Consider the following 18610-nt stretch of genomic DNA (forward strand, 5'->3'; position numbering starts at 1 on the left):
CACTGCACTACGTTGGCGGGAGATGCTAATTGTCATTGAGGTAGAGTAGTTACTTCAACAGGAGAGTGCTCTCCTGTCAACATAGCAAGTCTTCACCAGATGCGCAGCTGCAGTGAAGTGTAGTGAAGACAAGCCCCGTGAGATAAAGTTTATGGAAGATTATATATGTAGTTTTGTAGCTTTGACATGCTGCTCACTTGAAATGCATCTGAGATGCTGTCTTGTGTATGCATGTTCCTTTCTAGATCTTTTATTTCCATAAAGTTTTGTACTCTGTAGGCATAGGAATAGCTAGTGCCTTTTTAAACATTGTATACACACATCTAGAGTTACCAGAGAATCTTTGAATGCTGACATTTTGTGCAACAAGTTTTCATTGTTTTACGTAAAGCCACTTGATCATACTTCAACACATTTAAACATGGGTGACTCATTCAGACCAATTTTAGCATCTCAAGAAAAGGAAACAAAACCTGATTTGGAATAAAACATTTCAGTTTTATCTGCTTGACTGCCATTGAACTGCAGATTAGATTAAAGTTATAGAAGCAAACTTGTTTAAAAAAAATTAGATGACAGATTAGAGTGAGATGTATAGTAAATTATTTTAGAACAAGCAACAACCTGATGGTATAATCTTAAACATTAAAGTGTTTTGTAACTTTTTAAAGAATTCTGCAGTTGATGAAGCATAAATAAAAGTTACCTGCAACTTGGAGACATGGACTCAAGAACATGTTAAGAATCCAAATGTACATTTTGAGAAGCCCTGTAAGGACTACATTGCACATATGTATAAAATTCCAACAGCCACACATACATTTCTGGTTTTGGACAAGACAATCCTTAGAAGAGCTCATGTGAAATAATAGCAAAATGAAACAGAAAAGTTATCTTTATTTTCCGTACATAAACTTTATTCCACTGGACACCATACAAAATATTAAACTCAAGAGGAAAAAAATGAAAATATTAATTTGACATCATCGAGAAGTAACAATTTTAACATGAATTGGTCTGCAACAACAAATACATGAGAGGCACAAACTGTGCTACAGCAGGTCTAAAAGAAGTTTCACTGGGTTGTTTTTTTTTTGGAAAAGTTAAAATTTTCAAGATTACTTTTTAAATTTCAATTTACAGCAGCTGACCAATTTACAAATATTTACACAAAATCAAAACAAAAACTTGGCTTATTAGCAGCTTTTCTTTAAGCAGCCATCACTACTACTTTGCATATGGAAAGGAAACATTAAAATAGATATCTGACCTAATCTGTATGAACATTAAGCATTTACATACATTGGTTTACCATGGATTATTTCAACTGTTTTGTAGTAGTTCTGCTGCTCAAAAATTCCAGTTTAGATTATAATTCCTGTGACCTGGAGCATAACAACAACTAGGGTATAATTCCATGTTGATAAATTGTTATTGTTGTTCCATGTAAGAGGGAAATAAAACTTGAAAGTGCCAAGTAGAGCAAAAGTGCATACTGCTTTAAGCAGTTGTAAAGCACAGCCTACTTATTTATCAAGAAACGTGCAATGTGTGCTATGCTTTAAGGAAACAGCTGGACTTTTATACATTGCTTAGCTCTTCATTTCTTTATTTCAGTGTTAAGTGTGGTTGAATTAACCATTACACAGTTAAAGGTAACAATTTAATATACTCTGATATTTTCCTTAAAATTAATTTAGTTCTGTGGTCTGAAATTTGGGTCATAATAGTCTCCTATACAAGTCAATGGTGCAAGGATTTTTAGAAAATCCATCTTTGAATGAATGGTTGTATTAACAAATGTCATAATAAAATATGCAATCTTTCTTATAAATATTTCCTTAACAAAAACTTGAAAGAGAAAACACTTCATAAAAAACTATGGGAAAACTGCATCTTGGTTTTGATATTGTTCTTTATATTTCAGCAGACTCCAGTAAGAAGAAGAAGAAGAAAGAAGCCAATTATCTTTTCTGTATAGTTGCTCTTACAGGTAGTATACAGTTCAAGTCTCTCTTGTCTCGTAATCTCTGCCATGACTGAGGAAAAAAGTTACAAGGTTTTTAAAAGCTATTTTCTTCTATATCACCACCTCCTTTAAAACTGAAAGAGGTAAGCCCTACACAGATCCACAAAGATTTTTAAACAGTTTTGTTTTCCTCACAAATTTATGAACAGCGTCAGGTACTTATTTCTTTAAAAAGATTGCTTACAGTAAGAGGGAATCTGTAGTAATCCAGACAAAATAGTGTGACTGTTGAGAACAAGGGCTAGTCTACACTAGAAGTGCTACATTGCCACTGTAGCATATCTGGTGAACAGGGCCGGCTCTAGCAATTTCGCCGCCCCAAGCACGGCGGCACGCCGCAGGGGGCGCTCTGCCGCTCGCTGGTCCCGCGGCTCCGGTTGACCTCCCACAGGCGTCCCTGCGGGAGGTTCACCGGAGCCACCTGCCGCCCTCCTGGCAACCGGCAGAGCGCCCCCCACGGCATGCCGCCCCAAGCACGCGCTTGGTGTGCTGGTGCCTGGAGCCGGCCCTGCTGGTGAAGATGCTTTATGCCAGAGCTCTCCTGTCAGCATAAGAAGTCCACCTCCGCGAGAGGCCGCAACTATGTTGACGGGAGAAGCTTTCCTGCTGACAGAGTGCTGTCCATACTGGTGCTTAGATTGGAGTAACTTACATTGCTCAGGGGGGTGACTTATTCACATCCCTAAGCAACGTAAATTACACCAAAAGAAGTGGTAGTGTACACCTGAACTATTAGAGGGCTGGAGCACATGACTCATGAGGAGAGGCTGAGGGAACTGGGATTGTTTAGTCTGCAGAAGAGAAGAGTGAGGGGGAGATTTGATAGCTGCTTTCAACTACCTGAAAGGGGGTTCCAAAGAGGATGGATCTAAACTGTTCTCAGTGGTACCAGATGACAGAACAAGGAGAAATGGTCTCAGCTTGCGATGGGGGAGGTTTAGGTTGGATATTGGAAAAACTTTTTCACTAGGAGGGTGGTGAAGCACTGGAATGGGTTACCTAGGGAGATGGTGGAATCTCCTTAGAGGTTTTTAAGGTCAGGCTTGATGAAGCCCTGGCTTGAATGATTTAGTTGGGGATTGGTCCTGCTTTGAGCAGGGGGTTGGACTAGATGACCTCCTGAGGTCCCTTCCAACCCTGATATTCTATGATTCTAAGTATGTTTTCAGGGGACAAAGACAACTTGTGAAGGTGGGGGTATTAGTATATTTTAAAAAGAACTAAGTTTCTTATAACGTTTTGGCTTAAAAATGGTTAAGTACCTTCACATTTCTGATTTTGGAGACATAGGCTAAATATCTGAGGAGATCTCCCTTGCTACTTCTAACAAAAGGATGTGTCCTTGAAATTGGTGATTTAAATTATATTATCTCTTTTTATGTCCTGGGTTACAGAAGTAGAGTATGGGATAAGGTCTTTAAGGCCCTGATTTGGCAACTGACTTTATACAGGCAAACCTTGTGCGAGTGTACAGTCAGTGCCTTTCAAGTAAACATTTCACAGGAACAGTGAGCTGGAGCGATTTTCAAGGAGAGTTAGGCACCAACCCCATGGGGCTTCTTTAAAAATCCAAGCCTTAGAGGATATTCTTTAGTATCTGCATCTTTTTAAGCAATTAATATAGTTGTTCCTTATGGTGCCTAAGGAACTTATTTAAATCATTCATTAGTAATGGACTATTTTATTTACATATATTATATGGTGCTTAACACTAGTGGCTTCACAGAAAAAAAATATTTTGAATAAAAAACCTAACACACTTTATATGCTTATGAGGTCACTAATATTTTCACAAAAAAATAAAGCTTGCAAATTGCCCATATTAAAAGCCCAGACCTGACCACTTGTGTCAGTAGCTCATCAACTGATCTCTTTTTTCTTAGGTGTTATGGCAAGAGGCAGATTTTTACAGCAAGCCCAGAAAGTTATCCAGTATGGGCTCTCTCTCTTTTCCATTGCTTATATTCAGTAACAGATTTAAAATCACAGGACAAGCATACCATGCCTAGAACTATATACATATAAATAGTTATAGAATCATGCAAATATAGTTTGGAAGAGACCTCGAGAGGTCATCCAGTCCATCCTCCACACTGAGGCAGGCCCAAGTATACTTAAGACAATCCCTGGCAGATGTTTGTCTAACCTGTTCTTAAAAGCCTACTATGGGAAAACTATGCCTACTATAGCAAAGATTCCACAATGCCTGTTGGAAGCCTAGTCCAGTACTTAACTATCACAGAATATCAAGAGTCGGAGGGATAGCTCAGTGGTTTGAGCATTGGCCTGCTTAAACCCAGGGTTGTGAGTTCAATCCTTGAGGTGGCAATTTAGGGATCTGGGTCAAAAAATCTGTTTGGGGATTGGTCTTGCTTTGAGCAGGGGGGTGGATAGATGACCTCCTGAGATCCCTTCCAACTTTGATATTCTATGATTCTAGTCCAACTCCCTGCTCAAAGCAGGACCATTCCCCAGGCAGATTTTTGCCCCAAATCCCTAAATGGCCCCCTCTAGGATTGAACTCACAACCCTGGGTTTTGCAGGCTAATGCTCAAACCACTGAGCTATCTATCCTTCTAGTCAGAAAGTTTTCCCTAATATCTAACCTAAATCTCCTTTGCTGCAGATTAAGACAATTACTTTTTGCCCTACCTTGAGTGGACAGGGAGAACAATTGATTACTATCCTCTTTATAACAGCCCTTAGTCTTCAAATATGTTATCAGGGCCTCTCCTCAGGTCTTCTTTTTGCAAGACTAAACACACTCATTTTTAAACTTCCCTCATACATCAGGTTTTTATTTATTTATTTTTAAAGATCTTTCATCCTATTTGCTGCCTTCCTCAGAGAACACAAAATACCTATGAAATGTGACAATATTTTAAAAAGCAAAATATTTTACTAGTGTTTGTGACACAGAAAGATATTCAATTTTAAAAGGACTAGTTCTGCTTGTTTCTTGCATTAGAAAAATCTGATCTTCACTTCCTTCTCTTTGTTGGAGAAACATGAACAGTGATACCTGCTATGAAAAATCTCAATGAACCCACAGTACAAGTGCAGCTATAGGTACTTAATTCCAAACAGATATCTCACATACAACGCAAACTCTATGATGGGGAATAGGGGTAGGAGACAGGAGGTGGTCAGAATTTGCAGATTAAGCCCTCTAAGGCCTAAATCTTACATTCCAAGTAAAATCCACATCTCTCCCTCAGCTGGAAATAGGGAAAGTTGCAGCTCAGTTAACAGTCATGTCTCACTACAGTTAATGTTCTCCTAAGATTGTGTCAATAAGCCCTTCTTGCTGAAGAAGTGTGCACCTGATATTTAAAGTGTGTACAAAGAGCAGAAAAACAACTTGTAAATTACTAGACGCCATGATAGAAGGAACAGTAAAGACAAACTATTTGTTTGTTTGTTTTTGTTCCATAGCTCCCTTTCAGATTTCCATAAGGGACACCACTGAATCTAGGAAAGGTTGAAAGTGTTCTACCCTCAAAACATGAATAAGGAAGTCAGGCTGAGACTTTCAAAGCTGACTAAGGGATTTGGATGCCCAATTCTCATTACAATTTATCTCTGCCTTGGAGTCCTGAATTTAAACACAAAGACCATTAAGAAATTCTCATTTTAGGTACCCACTTCAGTGTTAGCCCTGCCCTTGTGCGCAAACGCGCGCGTGCACACACACACACACGCCACCACTGTAGTACACAAATCCACTGACCCTCTGTTTTCATTTTTTATTCCAAAAACTTTCTTGCAGACAAGAGGGCTACAAGAATTAATGTGATGTATTTTTTACCTTTAGAAATTCATCCTTGATAATGTCAAACTTCTGCTTTTCATGTACAGCCCTAGCTGTGTTTGTTCCATCAAAAGGCTCTGCAAGGTTAAACATAAATTTTAAGTGTTAAAAAACCAACCTTTACTTTATCTTCACCTAGTAAACTACTCTGAGAGAAGCAGAGAATGAGTCAACATATTGTCACTTTCTATGAGGGCTTTTTGATACTGGCTGCATTTTCCCTTTCTGACATATACTGTGCAGGTAACTCTCATACCATAAACACTAATATTCTGCAGTTGCAGTAGAGATTGTTGGAGATTTACTCCTTTAAATCTAGATAGATGGCATTGTCAGCAGGACTATTAATACAGGTGGTCTACCACGTGCTTTCATGCACTGTACAAGTATTTCAAGTATTATAAAAGTCAGCAGTCAATTCAAAGTCTCAGAACAAGGAATAAAGCAGCCACATCCTTGACTAATGTCTTTTGTCAGTTCATAGACCATATATTTCTATCCCATTTTAAATATTGCTAAATATTCTAAATAAGGAAGGTCCTGTTACAATCAATAGTGTGTATTATACATCTAAATATGACTGTGCAACTGTTCTGAAAAGTCCATGTGCAACAATGTACTTATATCAGATCTACAAGCAACTACTTTATCTTATTATGCAGTATCTTTTGAGACAAAATTATACATCAGACTGAAGTAGTAAAATATGGTATTTTCCTTGTACCTGAATATATAAAAACCAAAAGCCCTGTAAAATATTTAAGAAAACCCATCTTTCAAAAAAATGTCTACTCTTCCTGCCATTTTTGTCTTTTTCCAGTTGGCAATGTATAGTTTTTCACGTTTGCTTCTAATGGACTAGACTCTGGCCTATTATTTGTCATCCGCATAATCAATATCAGCATAGTAGTCATAAATTTGTACTCGCCTCTGCAGTACAGCAAATATACAACAGGGTTACCATGCACAGACCGCCTTTCAATTTCATTGCAAAACAAGTTTTAGAATCCAGTCTTTTTACACTTTTCCAGAGGACAGTTTAAGTACATTATGGTGTATTTCATACTTGTAAAAGGTACAATATCCAATGACAGAGCCCTGAGGCAAAATACAGTCCTAGCTAGATTAGTCTCCTTTTAATATGTGTCACATTCTGGGCCGTAAACTAACTTTATTTTTAATGGTTTAGGAACCCTTTTAATTTTAGTGGATGTGAGCGTAAGAGTTTTATGAAATACATTAATACATATAAGATGTGCTGGAAAAAAAACAAAAACAAAACTATAAACGTCCATGTATAAATTGAGCACAATATTGGTCACAGTTTTGTATTTCTCATATGCATTTTTAATTACAGTGGCAATGATGCAGTTGTGACTTTCCAAAGTATTCATTTATGGCCTGTTTTTACAATCCTTATTCAAGAAAAGCAGTGTGGCGGGGTGGACTTGATTCAGAGGCCCTTGCTGGAGGCCTCACAGTCCTGCCTCACCCCACCCCCAAAAAGAGCAAAGGAGTAGTGCTCCAGGCAGCCTAGAGCAGCTGCAGGGAAAACAACCAATCAGAGGGGCTGCTGGAGCAGCCAATCAGGGTCCAGGAGGGCCATATAAAAAAAGCAGCAGCAACAGTCAATTGTTGCCTGGAGCTGGAAGAGGGAGGACTGGGTTCCTGGTTGGCTGGAAGAGCAGAAGGACCACAGACAGCTCAGTGTGGGCAGGCATGAGCCCAGGGAGGGCTGCCGAATATCAGGGGAGCTAAGAAGGAGCTCCTGGCAGGCTGCAGGGACCAAGCAAGGACTGAGCCCAGAACCTAGCCTGACCAAGCGAGGGTACCGCAATGGACCCTGTTATAGCGGGCAGTTTCTCTGGGTAGGAAGCCTTGGCAAAAGTTAAAGACTGTATACCCCGGAAGGGGTTTGTTTGTTCTTTTCCACCTACAGACAGTGTGTGAGATTCAGCCAGAGGGCTGAGTCATTGAAGACCTGCCGATGAAGCCATCAACCAAAGGGGTGGGAGGAAGGGGTGAACGTTTGTGAGAGGTGGGTACCACCTCATTCCAAGAACTGAGAAATGGCTTGCTCACACTTGACCAGAAGGGGGCACTTGTAATTGGATGCTCTCACCTCTTGCAAGCTCTCATTTAACTCATGGGGATTTTGCCAGTATACCGACTATAAAACTGGGACCTTTCATTATCAAAACCATCCAAATTACACTCCAAATTTAAGTGCACTTCAGTATTCATAATTCACCAGCACAATGGGCTGACTGGTTTTGTTTGGCATGCTTCTAGAATTTTTTCCTTCCTAAAAAAGATGTTTAAAATAGTTAACTGGGTGCTTACTAGCAGATTTTACATTACAGTGAGACATGCCTTTATACTGGATCAGAATATTGGCCATCCGATCCACAAGATGTTCAGCATTCTAAAAATCTAGACACAGAATTTGACACAGTGACTTGTTACTACAGTGAATTGCAAATGCTGATTATATGCCATGTGAAGTAGCATAGTATTTCCTTTTATCTGTCTGAAATTTGATGCTGAATGATTCTGTAATAATAGTTAGGAGGCTCCAGGCATTTCATACTGCACCCAAGATCATAAAGATTTTAAATTACAAGTGAGGGGCTGCAAAGCCTTCCCAAGATTGTCAGGAAACTGTCCCAGTGCAGACTCAAACCTTTCCCATGCTATGCTAATAAATGATAATACATTTTTTTATTCTATTCTCCTATCAAAAGAAAAACATTTGCATTGGAACAGTGGACAAGAAGAATTTTGCAAGACTATGTATGCAACATTTTAATTAAAATAAATCAACTGTTAAGTGTCCCTCAATGTTTTCTAAATGTCAGGAAGTTTTCAAAGGAAAACTCCAGTATAATGTAAATTTTACTCACTAATCGGAAGAATAATTCAGTAAAAATGAATGTCAAATATAAAATAATCAAATTTCCATCCTGACAATTTGATTGAGAAGAGGACTAAAAGTATCATCTTTCCATTAGGAAACATTAGAATCCAGAATGTTTCAAGGGTAGTGGCAAGGCAGGTTTTGTAGAATTTTTTTTCAAAAATAGTTTAACTGCACTGCTGTGTTAAGGGCTAATACTGGCCTGAATCAGGTACAGGGCAGACAGCTATTGTGCGAGCGTCTCTAAAAACATGTGCAGTCCAGTCACTCATAGGAGCTACAAGGGGATGGAACATGCTTGGAGATGGCATGGCACACATGCAGTTAGGTCAGCACTAAGGGCCATGAGGGGCTAAAGCATTCCCAGTTTCGATGGAATCAGTCAGAGCCAGCTCCAGGTTTTTTGCCACCCCAAGGGGGGGGGGGTGAAAGGGGAGGGGCAGAGTGCCGCCTGCTTGGGACGCTGGTGCCTAGAGCCGGCCCTGGAATCAGTGATTTAAGCTACTAAACTAAGACATCACCACTGAGCATAAGTGAACTGAGATTTTTCAAAGGCTTATAACTTGGCCCAATTTGGGCAGATTTTCACAGAAATAGCAAGAGACACACCCTTGACACAAAAGGAACCTCCCCTCCACCCCCATCACCACCAAATTCTGACTCCTTGCTCCAAAGCATGGAGGTGCCAGATCTTCTCAAAGAAACGTTTGCCAGAATTTTAACATCGCAAAACAATGTATTTTTCTTTAGCCTTGTTCTTGGAAATGGCAGGACCATTATGGCTGAAATGTTCTAAAAAAAAAATTCAGCCTGAGGCAGACGGACAATCAGAATAGAAAATTTGAATTTGGCCAAATTATTAGCAACTGAAAAAAGGATCAGTGTGACAGGGTGTACAAATACCACATTGAACTCCCAACCTGCAGAGCCTGCTCCAAATGGAGAGGAATCTTAAAAGGGAGCAACTCAGCTCAAAAAGGGGGAAGACGACAGAACCAGTCTTGGGGCTCCAGAACAAGGGTGCTGAAGAAGCCTCCAGTGAGTCAGATATCGTTGTCTCTCACAGGCCCTGGTTCAGAGCCAGTTGAGAGGGAGGGAAGGCCCAGGCTCCCCTACCAGCTGTCTTTGTTGCAGGAGGGGCCAAAGCCTCACCCCACTCTAGTAAGGAAAGGGTAGGACAGCGAAAACCTTGAGGTGAAGCTAAGCCACATAACAAGGGTTAGGAACTGGACTGAAAGCCCTTCCTGCTGGGAGGCATGAGACTGGAAACTGGGTGTGCTATCCACTAGTCCACCTGACCCTCTGAGGACTATTAAAGTAATATAATGGGTAGTATCAGGCACCCTTAACACTTGGCAACATTATCAGCCCTGCCTGTAACACACGTACTGTAAGTGAAGGATAAACTGGGAGCAGTCACTGCATAAAATAGCATGTGAAGTGAAGCAGAAGTATTGTATGACAATGGTAAAAAAAAAAAAAAAAAATCGTTCAAGGGAGAGAAGCCAACAAATATTTCCACTTTAGTGGCACAGGACTTTGCTACATAGTTGTAAAACAGTAATCTATCTTGGGTACACTAACTTTTCCACTGAAATGTCATAATATATTATGTATCTGCATGTATTATTGAAAATGCCTGAAATAAGAGACAAGCAAAGCCTATAAGTGACAGGCTAAAGTTAAATGAATGCTATCAAGAAACTAAATATATGAAACTGAAAACACAAAAATTGCAGCTTCACACTTTACCTTCTACACAAATGAATTTGTTTCTCCATTCAATACCATCAGGTCTTGGAATGGCTCTGGCTTCACGAATTGAAATCATTTGGTGACTCCAGCTAGAGGAAAGGAAAACAATTTGCAGACACTTAACACAGATTGCTTTTTGAACCATCTGTATACGGTTACATACAAAATAGGTAAAGTGTTCATACAGAGTTATGACTTAGGAATTTCAAAGGATAGTAGTTCGAAGAAGCAATTTTTTTTTTTGCGTTTCTAGGCAGGGGCTGCTCTAGCCATAGACAAACTAGGCCACTGCCTGGGGTAGCCAGGCCAAACTTGAGTAGCACTGCAAGTCTTTACACAAGGTTGCAATGCCACTCCCTCAGATTTGGCTTGCTGCAGCCAGCTCTCTTGATGGAGAGGCAGCCAGACGATGCCTGAGTGAATAGTGTTGTGACCTAGTGCTTAGCTCCCACTTCATTTCTACCATAACCACTGAACCATCAGAAGGCTCACCACCCTCAGCCCAGAAAGTCCAATGCAGGGTGCATGCCCCTCCCCTACTTGAGAACCTCTGTTGTAGGGGGTAGGAGTGGAGTGGTACACTAAAATTTTGCCTAGGGTGGCAGATTGTCTTGAGCAGCCTCTGTTTCTAGGCAGAAAATGATGGAAATTAACCATTTTGGCGAGTGGGAACCATGAGGGGGGAGACGAGGTAAAATTTTCATACACACATTAAAATAAATTATGAAAACATTTCAGCAATATAGAACACCACAGACCTCAATGGACATTATAACTTGGTGGTGATTTTTTTTTTTTTTTTTTAAAAGAAAGTAGTCCCTTTACAGTTCAACATGCTGTTTTAAATTTAAAAATACAATTAGAACTTGGGACTCTTAAAATTCTAATTAAAACAAGCCAAGCTGACCAGTATAGGTTGAGAAGTAGGGGAAGGGCAAGGTAATAAATCAAGTCCAACTGTGGCTACATAGTGGGTGCCATTAAAAATGTCCGACATTTAATCATAATATACAGTACAGTAGTTTACTCTCAGATTGGTGAGAGAGCCTGCACAGCCTACAAGCAAGGTAAGGATATTAGAGAACCTTTACACTTTTTCTTGCTGAACCTTTTGATTGTTCAGAATTGTACATCAATGAAGCCATGACAATTTACATCAACTGAGAATCTTCCCCCATAGCTTTACGTAAGACTGTATTCAAAGTATTTTTTACAAATTAGTTCTTACTCACAACTTCAGACTAGACACCTGAAAAGTTTCAGCTTATGAAGTTCAGCCATTTGAGTTAAGTGCACATACATCTTTACAGCAGAAAATATACTTTCACTCTTCCATAACTCAAAAAAAAAATCTATGTTTAACAGTTTGTTGAAATTTCCCATGGGGTTACAGGACAAATTGCTTAATGTACAATTTAGCTGAAATACTTCAAACAACTTATCCACACATTTTAACCTATTTAAATCTCTCTTGACTGGACTGTTCCTAGGCAATAACAAAAGTATAAATGGTAAATATGTCTAGCATTTAAGGCCAGCAAAAACTTTAGCTCTTATCCACACCACCACTATAGTATCTCCTTGTGTCTCCCACTAATTTTCACAAATTAGGGAACATTTATCAGTATAATATGAAGTATTGTAACTAAATACTGTAATGCCCACGTCAAATGAACAATGTAGATCAGGGGTTCTCAAACTGGGGGTCAGGACCCCTCAGGGGGTCGTAAGGTTATTACATGGGGGGGGTCGCGAGCTGTCAGCCTCCACCCCAAACCCCGCTTTGCCTCCAGCATTTATAATGGTGTTAAATATATTAAAAAGTGTTTTTAATGTATAGGGGGGGGGTCACACTCAGAGGCTTGCTGTGTGAAAGGGGTCACCACTAAAGTCTGAGAACCCCTGATGTAGATTTACTAATTCATTAATCATGTAGGCAGGTTCAGAAAGGGCTTCAGGCATAGAGTGCTACTTGGAAGGATGCATAGTGACCACAGTAATCATTAGCAAGGTTCCACTGCAGTTTTAGAAAATATGGGTCATAGAGGAAAGAGTAATATTAGACACCATGATTTGGCTCTCACCCCAACATGTCTATAAGCTTATCTTAAACAAGCTAAAGGGAAGAGTTATGTAACAGAATATCTAAACTGAGCAGATCACAGCAGGCAGTAAAGCCACTTTGGTGCACACTGAACATGATAAACATTCCCCCCCGCCCACTTAAAAATTATTGAGGTTCTACCTGACTTCAAGATAAGCAGTTGCATCTTCAGCAAAATAAAAATGTATATTTTATTGCAGAAAAATCTATATATTATAAGCTGTTCTATACTAAAAGTGTTTGGGAACAACGAAGTAGCATTTCTAGTTGTTTAAATCACATTTTGCACTTCACTGAATCATGACAGTAACTACCTTTACTTGATATCCCATTTACCATTCATTAACATTGTATTCCTACTAAAATTAGAGTCTGAATTAGAATTGAACTATTCACAGCAAGTGATTTATTTACCGACCTTAGACTTTTTGGTTTGTAAAGAATGTTCACAAGTTTTCTCGCTATTTGTAGTTGCTCAATGAACATTTTATGCAAATATATTTCAACCTATAAGTTTAAAATATGTTCTTTGTTTCAACTATTTCATCAGCTATTTCTGGTGTCACTGATCATATGATGTTTTACTCTCTGAGCAGCAGACAACATTTCAAGGAAAAAAACCCAAAGATTTCAAGACAGCCAGGCAAACGCTTCTGGTATAAATTTTTGTCTGAACACAACGCATTCTTGTAGACAAAAAAAAAAGTTACTTACACAAATGTTCAAAGAAAATGAACAAATACATTGTGAACATATTCAAAAGCAATTAACTGTTAATCTAAATCAATGTTCATGATTGCATTATCTTCCCAGTTGTATTCTGAATTGATAAACATAGCTGTGAACTACTCTACTTGTTATATACTCTGCTCTTCCTCACACTCCAAAAAATGGAGAGACAACACATGACCAATCCATACTTATTTTGTCATCTCTAACCAAATACAGCTTATTCATAGGTTGACCTTAAATCCATAACCCAACATCAAATATGTAACTCAAAAACACTTGCTATAAAAATCAGCACCCCTAACCCCTCCAAGGACATTTTAGAATCTATTTTTCCTCAGTAGGGAATATATAGTTTCAAGTAACATGCCTTCATTATACAGTTTTTTATTTAAAATTCTAATTCAGAAGAATGAATTCTGAAAGTAAAACATTTTCACTTTTCAATAAATAGGTAAGATTTAAAAATAAGACTGCATCTTTCATCATGCCTTTATTTAGTCTCCAATTCTGCAGCAAAATCCACTGGATATAAGCAAGGCATTTATCAAATCAGTCCTTGCTTTGTTAAAGAGCGTTTGCCAAGTAAAAACCTGCTGCCTTCACTCAGAGCTGCTGTGTGAAATCAGACACGAGGATCGTAAGAGGGTCTGGTAAACAGAGAGGAGTTTCAGTAGATTATTTTCTTTTGAATACACTTCTAGACTACTTTGCACTGTGCATTAGACTTTGATATACTGAAAGTGCAGCTTTGATAATTTGGAATAAAAAATTATGTTCTTTGAAGAGAGCCCATTTACTTATTAAAAGTTTACACACACAAAAAAACATTTAAAAGCACATCTTCAGCAAGTTGAATTACGTACAAAACATTATCAGAGTGAAATTTAATCAATCGCAAACCAGTGTATGAGAATCAAATTGTGTATTGTTTGCCAATATTGCTGCATAACAAATTTATTTGAGCTTTTCCATGTGTGGTGCTTCTGGGACAATCTCCAAGTCACAATTCCACATCTTATTTTCCCCTCGATTATTTTATTTATAACTTGTATTACAGTGATGCTTAGAGGCTCCAACTGAGACTGGGGTCTCATTGTGCTAGGCACTGTACAAACACATTTTAATTGACAGCCTCTGCTTGAAAGAGTCAACAGTGTAAACAGACAAGACAGACAAATAGTGAGAGGGGAAAGAGAGGGATAACAAGGTGAAGTGACTTGCCCAGGATCACACAGCAGGACAATGGTGTAGCTGCAAACAGAACCCAGCTCTGAGTCCCAGCCCAGTGCCCTACCTACTTGACCACGCTACCTTTCTCATAAAAATTACTTAATTCTACCTGATATGATGTATATTAATGTAATTTAAAAATCTGTCTTCATTTAGAAATGATCTCTCTCTCAAACTGATCACCAAATAATATTACATTCTTCTCCCCGCACCAAAAACCCTGTGACAGCTGACCAATTAAGCACTCAAGACAGGTAACAACAGCATTGAGGACGCAGATGATACTTTAATTATGTCCCATTGTGAATATCCATTATGATACAGTCTTCAATTATATGGTCACACTACTTCTAAATTGTACATTTTCCTCTATAACACCTATATGGTGTCTTGCATCTTGTAGTATTATGTATTACTCTGTATAGGCCAGAAGCTATGAAAGCTACTTATATGAATTCTACATACAAATCATAATTATTCTTTAATCTGTACTATGTTGTATAATAGGTCAATAGTGATAATTCACTGGAATATATAGGCTGCCTCAGTGTGAACTAAGTGCATAGTTAACTACCTGCAACCAAGTTGGGAATGGATGACAGGGGATGGATCACTTAATGATTACCTATTCTGTTCATCCCCTCTGGGGCACCTGGCATTGGCCACTGTCGGAAGACAGGACACTGGGCTAGATAGACCTTTAGTCTGACCCAGTATGGCCGTTCTTAAGTTCTTAAGGAAGGCTCTTCTGCTTGTTGAAAAGTAGTATTGTATATGCTGCTGATTAAATTATTCAATTATATAGAGAATTGAAAGATCATTAGAGGTATTGGAGCATTACAGTAATGAAAACAGCGTTAAGTATGTAAGCATGAAAAAAATATGACAGGAATCTATATGCTGCAAAAGAGTTTGATATACTGTATAAAGTTTGTATTTTTTTATATGAATATTTACGTTCTCTTAACGTGATAATTTTTTAAATAAAAACTCCCAGGTTTCATTATTTTCTTTTAAAGGAAAATATTCCAGAATGATATCACAATGTGCTCTATTTTGGAAAACTGAACACTGAAATAATTCATGTTCTTCTTGAAATCTTGTCCTCTCGCAGTTTCCATGACTCTGACCTCTCCTCATTCTTCTCCTATCTCTAATTGCTCATTCAGTGTGTCCTTCAGAAGAGTCTTAATGTGGGGTTCTACATGGCTCTGTTCTTGGTCCCCTTCTCTTCTACCGCTATACCTTATTGCTGTGTAATCTAATTCGCAAACACAAATTCAACTACCATCTCTATACTAAAACTCACCGATCTACCTCTCTACTCCAGACCTCTCTCCTTCTATCCAAATTAAAATCTTAGCCTGTCTCTCTGACATCTCTTAATGGATGTCTGCCATCACCTCAAACTCAACATGACTAAAACATAACTCTTAATCTCTACTACCTCCTCTCTCAATCACTGTGGACCACACCACCATCCTGCCTGTCACTCAGGCCAGTAACCTGGTCATAGTCTTCAACTCAGGCCTCTCTCTCTCAAGGTTCTCACATCCACGTCTAAATCTTGTGGATTCTCTCTTCCCTATCTATCCACATAGCTAAAACCTCATCTACGCTCTTCTCTCACGTCTCAGCTACTACAACATCCTTCTCTCTGGCCTTGACAAATGAAATCTTGCCCTATTCATATCCATTCCAATGCTGCTGTAAAAATCATCTTCCTAGCCCATCATTATGGCTGTCATCCCGTTCTTTGCATCCCTCCACTGGCTCCCCCTTCTTTATTGCACCAAACATAAGCTATTGGTTTTCATTTTCAAAGCCCTTCATGGCCTATCTCCACCCTACCCATCATCTTACAATTTACTGTTATGATTTCAACTCCTTTCTCCAACTGACTCATGACACCAGTCTCCAATCAGCCAGTTATTACATTTTCAAACAAAGTATCTTCGTGTTTTCTCTCATACTGCCCCTCATGCTTGGTGCCGTATATAGGGTACGGACAACCTGCTGCCACTTCAGTTCCTTCTTTCTGGCACTGCTCCAACAGAGGGATAGACGGGTGGGTCTCAGAATGGACATGAGCAACACATCTTGAAGAACAACAGTTACAAAAGGTAGGTAACTGTTTTTCTTCTTTGAGTGCTTACTCACAGCAAGAGTGGCCATGGGAAGCAGCTCCTGGCTGCAGGCATGAGGGCTCCCATATGAGGTCCAACAGACCATCCAGGACCTCCCATTCGAGGGCTCAACCCTCTTCTCCAAGAGAACGGACTCATAGCTCTGAAGGCTTAAGGACTCAAGAGCCACTCTCAAGTCCCTTGGCCGCCATATCCCCAGCTCTGCCTTGATTCTACCAACCTCAGAACAGGCAAGACTATTCTAGGAGGCGTAATAGAAACCACAGGATGAGGCCTCCTCCTTCATCTGCTCAGGGCTCTGGGCAGGTGAAACAGTCCTCCGGACAAAACAAGCCTTTTGAAGGTGCACCCAAGGGCAACACACTGATTCAAACATTGCATCCAACTATCCCAGGGGTTCTCAAACTGGGGGTTGGGACCCCTCAGAGGGTCACGCGGTTATTACATGGGGGGTTGTGAGCTGTCAGTCTCCACCCCAACCCCGCTTTGCCTCCAGCATTTATAATGGTGTTAAATATATAAAAAAGTGTTTTTAATTTATAAGGTGGAGGGAGTCGCACTCAGAGGCTTGCTATGTGAAAGGGGTCACCAGTGTAAAAAAAAAAAAAAAAAAGTTGAGAGCCACTTAACTATTCCATCCTTTTCGTGCCGACTGTCCCACTTCTACCATGCATGGGCCTGGATCACGTCAGATTGCTGGGTGTTCCGCATGGTAGAACTGGGATACTCTCTCCAGTTCAGCTTATCTCCTCCTGCTCACCCTCCCTTCCCCATCCCTCTTCAGGGAACCCTCTCACAAGAATCTGCTAATGCAAGAGATGCAGCCGCTACTAAGAGCGGGAGCGATGGAGGTGGTTCCTCGGGAACGAATTCATGAAGAAGCTGAAGTTCTTTGGCCTCCATCATCCCTTCCCTGGATCTATGAGGACTGGTATGCTGCCCTTGACTTGAAGGACCCATGCTTTCATATATCCATAACCCCGCCTGACAGAAGGTTTCTCAGGTTTGTGGTAAACCACAATCACTATCAGTTCATGGTCCTCCACTTTGGCCTGTCAGCGGCACCTTGGGTGTTCACCAAGTGCATGGCAGTCATGGCTCATTTCTTGGAGAAGTGCCAGGTGCAGGTGTTTCCGTACCTCAACGACTGGCTGATCAAAGGCTACTCTAGAACACAAGTGGAGATGCAGGTAATCCTAATAAGATCAACTTTTGACAACCTTGGCCTTCTACTGAATGTGCAGAAGTCAATCCTGTCCCCCACTCAGAGGATAGAGTTCATAGAGGCAGTGCTGGACTCAAGACAGGTGAGAGCATTCCTACCAGAGTCACGGTTTCAGAATCTTTGCAACATCATACAAGATCTCAGATGTTTTCCTGCCACCATGGCAAGGAATTGCCTGACGCTCCTCGACCACATAGCCACCTGTACTGATGTAGTCCAGCATGCCAGACTGAGGCTCTGACCCATTTGAGCGTGGCTAGCATTGGTGTATTGACCAAACCGGGACAGTCTAGACAAAGTAGTCACTCTTTCCCAGCTGGTTCTTGAGTCTCTCCTATGGGTGGCTCAACCAGCAAGCCATGTGTGCAGGGATTCCCTTCTCCAGACCTCAACCATCACTTTCCCTGGTCATGGATGCATCAGCGATGGGATGGGTAGTGCAGCTGGGGAAGTTCAGGACTCAGGGCCTCTAGTCCCAAGTAGGGCTCTCTCTCTAACCATCACAGGCGGTAAGAAGGAAGGCAAGACCCTATATACAGCGACTCCAGGGGGTGCCTGAGCCAACCCGACAGATACCATTAGGGGAAAAACCTTCCAACTACTGTGCACACCATGTGCACATACCTAATTGGAATCGACATGAGCAAGCACTCGAAGAAG

The 18610-nt window shown here is 40.2% G+C and overlaps 1 protein-coding gene across 5 annotated transcripts in view; it reads right to left on the reverse strand.

Annotated features, from left to right (window-relative positions):
- Nucleotides 1-877: 877 nt before the first annotated feature.
- Nucleotides 878-18610, reverse strand: part of TENT2 (terminal nucleotidyltransferase 2) — a 67250-nt gene continuing 49517 nt past the window's right edge. For all 5 annotated transcript variants that reach the window (XM_039543416.1, XM_039543415.1, XM_039543417.1 and 2 more), the window contains 3 exons: nt 10510-10601; nt 5838-5917; nt 878-2039 (listed from right to left, as the gene is read on the reverse strand). In XM_039543416.1, the coding sequence (XP_039399350.1) occupies nt 1965-2039; nt 5838-5917; nt 10510-10601 (247 nt within the window). In that variant the 3' untranslated portion in view covers nt 878-1964. The remainder of the gene's footprint in view (nt 2040-5837; nt 5918-10509; nt 10602-18610) is intronic.

Source organism: Mauremys reevesii, linkage group 6 (assembly GCF_016161935.1).
Source record: "Mauremys reevesii isolate NIE-2019 linkage group 6, ASM1616193v1, whole genome shotgun sequence".
Lineage (NCBI taxonomy): Eukaryota > Metazoa > Chordata > Testudines > Geoemydidae > Mauremys > Mauremys reevesii.